This window comes from Pteropus alecto, unplaced genomic scaffold (genome assembly GCF_000325575.1).
Source record: "Pteropus alecto unplaced genomic scaffold, ASM32557v1 scaffold202, whole genome shotgun sequence".
Taxonomy (NCBI): domain Eukaryota; kingdom Metazoa; phylum Chordata; class Mammalia; order Chiroptera; family Pteropodidae; genus Pteropus; species Pteropus alecto.
In genome coordinates this window covers 4,585,980-4,593,424 of record NW_006432451.1, presented here as the reverse complement: position 1 = coordinate 4,593,424, position 7,445 = coordinate 4,585,980, and the positions used below count along the sequence as shown (strand labels likewise).

The 7,445-nt window shown below is 41.9% G+C and overlaps 1 protein-coding gene and 1 long non-coding RNA gene across 3 annotated transcripts; one reads left to right on the top strand and one right to left on the bottom strand.

Annotated features, from left to right (window-relative positions):
• LOC112476126 lies at window positions 1-801 on the bottom strand. Its single transcript, XR_003044971.1, has 2 exons — window positions 546-801; window positions 1-187 (listed from the first exon to the last, which is right to left on the bottom strand). It is a non-coding gene; the product is annotated as an uncharacterized LOC112476126 (long non-coding RNA).
• A 22-nt stretch (window positions 802-823) lies between these two features.
• On the top strand, window positions 824-7,233 carry LOC112476125. Of its 2 annotated transcripts, none has more exons than XM_025043723.1 (3): window positions 824-1,277; window positions 2,109-2,271; window positions 5,480-7,233. In XM_025043723.1, exons 1-3 carry the CDS (start codon window positions 998-1,000, stop codon window positions 5,658-5,660), a joined length of 624 nt encoding a protein of 207 aa, XP_024899491.1. In that variant the 5' UTR covers window positions 824-997; the 3' UTR covers window positions 5,661-7,233. The 2 variants fall into 2 exon arrangements, with proteins under 2 accessions (XP_024899491.1, XP_024899492.1); XM_025043724.1 differs by lacking the exon at window positions 5,480-7,233 and adding an exon at window positions 3,095-3,797 and having other exon boundaries at window positions 836-1,277.
• Window positions 7,234-7,445: the final 212 nt, after the last annotated feature.

Genomic DNA, 7,445 nt, shown 5'->3' with positions numbered 1-7,445 from the left:
TATTTTTTAATATTTTTATTCCATTCCTTATATATCGTCTTCCAGGGTCGTCGATGAGGTTTGGAAGTGGACGTATGAGCTCGGCCAGTGCTGAGGATTCCCACGACCCTACATTTCCACATCCATGTTACCTGCGGTTTCAGGTTACTCTGTTCAGGGACAGATGACGTCCCTCTTCTTCACCTGCCTGTTGGGAAGATTCCAGGGTTAGTCAAGATTCGCATCTATCGTCAGCTGGAGTGGACTTAAATGCTAAGTTCCTGCTTCATGCTGTGGCATCTGGGGAACATGGTAGGGCTGCTAGAAATCCCCCCACCGCTCCTTTCACCGCCTAGCCGCAGAGGTGAGAATCGTGGTGAGAAGCCACCGGAGGTGGACCAAGAGAAGAGAAACTGCCTTTGAGAGGAAAATGCTGAAGCGGTAACAACACTTCACCTCCTCCACACACAACCTTCTTACGCCTCCCTCTTCCAACTCTGCCCCCTCCCCTTCTTTCCACTCTGTACCTCCTCTTCCACCCCTGTCCACCTCTCTCCTCCCCGCACCTTCCCTGCAGGCGAATAACTCGCTACGTAGCAGCTGCTCAGGGGCTGCGAGGGGCAGGCAGTTTGCCCAAGCTATGAGAGGTGGGAGTCGGGTCGCGGGAATTGCTCAGTGCGGGATACTTCTGGGTCGCCGCGCCCCTGCCTGGCGCCGCTGCCTGGCGGCTGGGGGCCGCGTGAGCATGCGGCCGGGGTTGGGCGGGAGCGGGAGAGGAGGAGTGTGGGGTCACAACGCTGCGACCCGGAACGGCGCAGACCACAAGGGAGAAGCTTGGGGGCGGTGCGCGAAGGCTGGGCGTCTCAGGTCACCATTGGGCCGCCCTCAGGGACTTCTGGGAACCGACTCCTCCCGGGGACCGCGGAGAATAACCCAGCTGGGGTTTAAGCAGGATGGTGGGGCAGTGTTCCTCCGCCCTCACAGCGCCGAGCAATTATAGTCTCAGGGCCTGAGGTGGATGAGGCCGGACCCCTGGTTCTGGACCCAGCCAAGGCGGATCCGGGCGGTGGGTGATGCGTGGCGAGTCTTGCTTTTCCAGCGGCCGTCACTGAAATGCCTGCACCCGGGCCTGGAGACTTGGACAGAAATGGACACTGCGGCTCGAAACACCAGGCTCAGTGGAAGATGCCTGTTGTGCAAACTCCTGGAGCGCCTGCCTGGAGAAAGAGACATCCGCACGCTCTGCGAATACCTGAAGGATGCGCAAGAGACGCCTTTACTGGGTGAAATTTGGGACGGTAGTTATGTCCCCCAGGGATCACCCAGCTGGGGTAGTGAGGAAGGGGTGCAGACTTCTAGGCTAGATTCCTCTCTCGTTCCCCCCGTGGAGCCCTGGAGTGAGGTGAGGTGGGGGAGAACAGTGAGAATGGGTCTCGTCTCTGACGACGGAGGGAGGGGAGTCTGCCCAGACCTTTAGACCCTTTGCTTGAGGGAGATGTACTCTGGCTGTTCCTGTTCTGGCGGGATTATGTAAGGAATCCAGGTCCTTTGGGGAGGGTCCCAGGAGAATACTATCCCATCAGATCTCACAGCGTTACTGTGGATGTAACTCATTCCTCTCAACCTGAGGTGGTCTCAATTTGTGGAACAGCTGTTTTGTCTCTCAGACACCACCCTCAGCCAGAGATGGGGTGCAGGGGGACTTGGGGGGAAGGAATCTCCTCTTAGACCAGAGAAGTCAGGAGCCATCCAAGGAACTTAAGCAGGACCAGGGTTCCAGACTAAAGAGTCATAAGTCCTCTCCTCTCCCCATCCTAAAGCCATCTTCCTATTCTTCCTATTCTTCATTCTGGTTATTAGAGTGGAGTTTGAATAATATAATTGAAAAACTTGAGTAGAAAGAGTGAGGATACCAGGTTTCTTTAGCTTGACTTGTGGGTTTCCCACTCTAAGTAGGTGAGATATACAATATCCTGTGACTCTTATGCCAGGCCATAGATGATCCTGTGTTATAAAGCAGGGGCCCCAACACCAGGGCGGTGGACTGGTACCGGTCTGTGGCCTGTTAAAAACTGGGCACACAGGTGGTGAGTGGCCAGTGAACAAGGAAGCTTCATTTGTATTTGCAGCCACTACCCAGCGCTGGCATCACCGCCTCAGCTCTACCTCAGATCATCAGGCATTAGATTCTCATAGGAGCACCGGTCCCTGGTGCCAAAAAATGTTGGGGCCCACTGAAGAGGATGGAAGGGAGTATGACCATCAGGCAGGAAAGTCTCAACCTGGTAAGGGGTAAGTGTGGCCAAGAAACCATATCCGAGGGAGACAGCATGATCATGTGAGTTTTACTGCTGCTTGGGTCAGAAGAGGTGAGGCAAGAACATGGTAAAAACTCACACTGGTGGTCAGTCTAAGAGTCAGTCAAAATGGAGAATTGCAAAATCAGCAGTTCAGGTTTTCCAGGCGTCTTACTGCCCAGTGTCAGGCTTCTGGCAGGTATGACCAATCCCTGTGGGCTGAGTTCCGTGTGCCTGGTGTGCATTCGGATCACCAATGCATATTCATAGGGGCTGGGGAAACTGAGCCAGGAGCCTGGAGAGTGACCAGAAGAGCACTCAGACACCTGAGAAATGATTCCCTTATCTTCAAGAGATCTACTCCATTTCCCAAAATTTTCACCAGTGATTCAATGGGAGGATACCAGATCCCAGACTAGATTGAAAACAAACAGAAAAACTCTAGGTGAACATGTAGGTGTGTGTAACTGGTGCTATGCAGCTGTGTGATCTGTTAGTCAAAAGAGGTATATACCCCTATTTGTGTATATGAGGAGCAAATTTGAAGTCAAAGAAACTTGGTGTTGTCCCCAGATGTAGGGTTTGTTGGAGAACAGCTGCTGCTCCAGGATAGACTTCGGGCAGAGCAATCGTCTAATGCCAAGCACTTATGTCTCTTTTCCCCCATTGTTTCCAGATTCTACCTTGGGTCTGGCATTAAAATGTTTACACTACTTCAAATACAAGACTAATAGTTTACTCTAGGACCTCACGACCCCCACTTGTACCCTAGCCTCACTCAGGTCAGTTTCTTTTCACAGGTCATTTTCTCTTCACAGGTAGTAGAAGAGGGTAATATCTTCATCTTCAAGTAAATAAGGGAGAGCAATTTAAAACATTGGTTCTCTGCTGTGGGAAGAATTGATGAAAATTAAAGAACCTACTGAGCTAAAGGGAGCTTTGGAGTTTGGTGATTTGGGGTGTGGGGCAGGCCCTCCAGAATGCCAAGGGCTTCAAGACTAGTATATCTCTCCCTAAGTGTTTCCTTCCTCAATTTGAGAGGGCTTTCTGGCGTAGAACTGAAAAAATGTCTACTCCTTCGTGTCTCTGCTGACACCTGGATTCTCTTCTCCAGTTATATGTCCGTGTTCCTATTAGTGTAACACAGGAGGGAGAAGACTATTTCAGTGGACTTCCCTTCACATCTTTCTAAAAGAAATGTGAAAAATTATATGCCTCCTCCCACAGGCTTAAATTGATCTGAAATTCTCAGCATTCGATTCAAATAGTTGCAAAGAATATAATTTCCAACATATATATATATATAAACATGTTTAAATAAATGTTTAATCACTCTGTCACATGTCCAGAGGAATCTGAATACCATAATGTTTTGACACCTATAATTAAAATTTTAAATCCACGAACACCTCCTTAATGGCTGGAAATTTTACATTGCTCCTTTTTATTCCTTTGAATTTTTCATTTTACTCCCCCTGTAGCTTTTTTTTTTAAGTTTTCAAACCTGGCTACATCCTAATATAATGCACTTTTATTCTTGGAAATCTTTTCTTGATCTATCTATTATGCTTCCTTGTAATAAACTATGTTCTTAAAATGAATTTATTTCCTGTTCTAAGTGTTTAAAAAGTCATATGTATTATTAAGATAATATTACAATTACTAGAGATACACAGTTGATCAAAACTATAAAAAACAGATTTTGGTAAATAAAATTATAAAAAGTGTAAATTTTTAAAAAGTAAAATTTAACTGAAAATGCATTTCCTACTGAGATGGATAGGGGCTTTATTTTCCCAACTTCATGTTGATGAAAGTTACTTATCATTATTATGAGGCTGGTTCTATATGATTTCTATTCCCTTTTTAAAGTTTTACCATGGAATAACTAAAGAATATTGTCCACGTAAATAAGCATGGGAACAGAATAAGTATGAGAATGGAAAGAATTTTGTTGTAGCAACTTCACACAATTTTTAAAATTTCTTCTTAGTTACATGCCAAAAATCACAGTGAGCTATTATTAAATATTATTTTTAATAATCTCATAACTTGAGTTTAGAATTCTTCAATTTTGTTGAAGCAAAGAATTAGAAGCTACCTGATTCACAAAACTAGTTTTACACCTATATTAGGTTCTTTCATTTTCTTAATTCTTAGAAGTATACTCAAAAGGCTTTACCTATTCTTATGAAAAAAAAAAACAAATAATTATACCTGTTTGTGAATCTCAATTAGATGAAATGGGATAGAACAAAACAAACAAACCCTGAAATTGGAAATTAAAAATCAATATGCTTTGAATAGAGATCTTTTCTCATTTTTTATGTCATATGGAAGTACCTTTAAAAAGAATGACAAAGAGATGGACACTTTAAAATAATGTGTGTGTATAATTTCACTGTAGAAATGATTAATTTTATAATCATGCATTTGACAAATGTAGAACAGTGTGTCAACATCGAGGAAAGAGAAATTAATCCAAAATAAGTGAACCTGGACCTCTAAAGTTTAGGGCATTATATCCAAGACTGTTTTTAGGAACATTTTGTTCTATCCATACATAAGTGAATTTCTGCTTTTAAGAACACAATTTAATCTATTTAGTGGAAATTAACAGCAAAATGAAGAGAAGATATTAGGTCATCAATAAGTTTAAGTACAGAAATTCTATTACTGATTGCTATGTGTATTATTTACAGTAGAATCAACAAATTATTTCCTTCAGATTAATCTAAATCTAGTGAGTGCTCAATAAAAATAAATGAGCAGAGAAGTAATAGTATATCATAAACCTGTACCAAAGTAGAAAAATCTGTATATATGATTCAGTAATATTTGGTAAAAGTTAATGAAAATATTTCCCCTATGAGTCTGAGTAAGTTCAAGAAAATGTACATTAAAGTACTCCTAATATGCGTTTATTTTTACTCCAAATGTAATGTTGATATGTCAGTGAGAAATGTCGAGATTTTTGCCTCCACTAGCTTGAAATCAAGCAGAATAAGCAAGTGAAGTAAAGATGAGTCGTGAGTGAATGGGCCTAGTATTTCTTTACATGAGTTTTGTAAGTTTAGAACATTCTAATCCTAAAACAGATATGGGTTGGAACTGTGCCATGAGTTTGTCGCCTGATTGAAATTTTTAAATGTTAGTATTTCTTGCCAATGCTAAAGAAGCCATTCATTTTTTACAATTATCAGGAAAGTTAGCCTCAAGGTCATCAGAAGAAAAATTTTCAGCATTCCAGCTTCTCCACCAAGAATTTATCTGAGTCCAGAACATTGTAATATAGGCCAAAACTCCCCCATTTCTTATGCTACATGTCACCTACAACAAAAGGATATTCAACCTGGAGTATTATTGACATTTGGAGTTGAATAATTCTTCATCGTGGGTGGCTGTCTTCTGCATTTTAAATGTTTAGCAGCATTTCCCACTTCTATCCACTAGATGCCAGTAGCACCAACCCCTCAGTTGTGACAACCACAAATGTCTCCAGATATTGCCAGATGTCTCCTGGAAGGCAAAATGGTTGAGGATCATTGCCCTAGATAGGAATATACATGCAAGACAAAGAAAGATACAAAGCTGTGACTAAGAGAGCCTTTATAAACAGGTTTTGAATTGCCCTTTTCTTTAGTACTGAGAAATATCTTATTCTTAGGTCAAAGCACCATATTATATTTGGGATAGGTAAGCAGTATGCCTTTTTTTGTAAAGTGGGAAAAATAATTGTGAAAGAGGAAGTGGGTACAGAGTACTGTAAGAGCAGTCATAAGCACATAACTTTAAAAAAAAAAAACTGCCTTACAACTGTCTTAAAGCATTTGCTTAAGCACATCATTTTAAAATTTGTGCCCATGGATGTTGGAGGTATAGATTCCCTTAAAAATTTCTGTACCTATAAATCCATTGGAAAGTTTTCTGATACCCCCAGAAATCCAAGAACCCCCTTTTGAAGACTACTACTCTTGGGGACTGGTACAAACACTGATACAAATACACGGTCATGGTGGATAAAGCAGAGCAAATAAGTTCTATATGCAAGGAAAGAACCTCCGCTTTTTTCTCTAAGGTGAAACAAAGAAATATCAGTTCCCTAAAGTTAGATCAGTTACATATCCTGAACATTTAGGGAGTCTCGACACATATTGTCTAACTCTCACATGTATCAGAGTGATTCCTTCCTTGATATTAAGCGGGATATAATATGAAAGCAACCTCAGCATTTAGAAATTTTAAGTGTCGTGAATTGTTATGATGGTCCAATGAATATTATTAGCATATTTTGAATTCACATAGAAATATATTAGCTGTGTTATTAACTAGATTTAAATATTTTACAGTACCTTCAGCAGAAGGTGACACAAAAACTTTTAGAAATGTCAGCTCCTCCCCCTACCATTTTTATAACTGTCCACCCAGTTATGAGAGTCATTAAAAATGTTAGCAGACATCTCAGAAGTGAAACATATGGTCAGGTGCAGCAATAATCTAGGCGAAAGGTACCAGTCCTAGGTCCCCAAGTCAATTAGAGACTTTAGAAATTTACATTGAGTTAATATTAAAGAAAAATATAATCACCAGTCACGTAAAGAATTTGTCAGAGAAATATGATGCCTTAACGTTTATCAGACACTGTAAGTAGAGTAACTTGAGGATTGCACATCATTTGCAATATTGAATATTTAAATTGTATTTTAATTTATTTGACCACTCATGACTACATTTATGCACTCTTAGACATTAATTTAAGGAATAAAAAAATTATCTGCTCTAGACCGGGCAAAATGATATAGTTAATAAGAAGCTTTGTTCATTCCCTCTTGTGAACATAACAGCGGTGTTACGGAAACACAGAGCAAATAGCAAGCAGAGTTACCTGGGTGTCTAGATGAACAGAAGCACTACAACTAGGGAGATAAATGAGACATCAGCCTGCAATGGTAGAAGGTAGGAGGGAGTAGGAGGGGGCGAAGACACAAGGCTGCCCAGTCCCCAGCGACTGAATGAGACAGAGGCTATAGCAGCAGCAGACGCCTCTTAAAGGGGCCACGTCTGCAAGTGGACTTTCACAGTGATGGACTAGCTTGCTCTGAGCACCAGAGCCAGGTGGGCTGCTCCAGGAGCACCAGGGACTCACAGGGGTACACTGAGTTGTCTGAG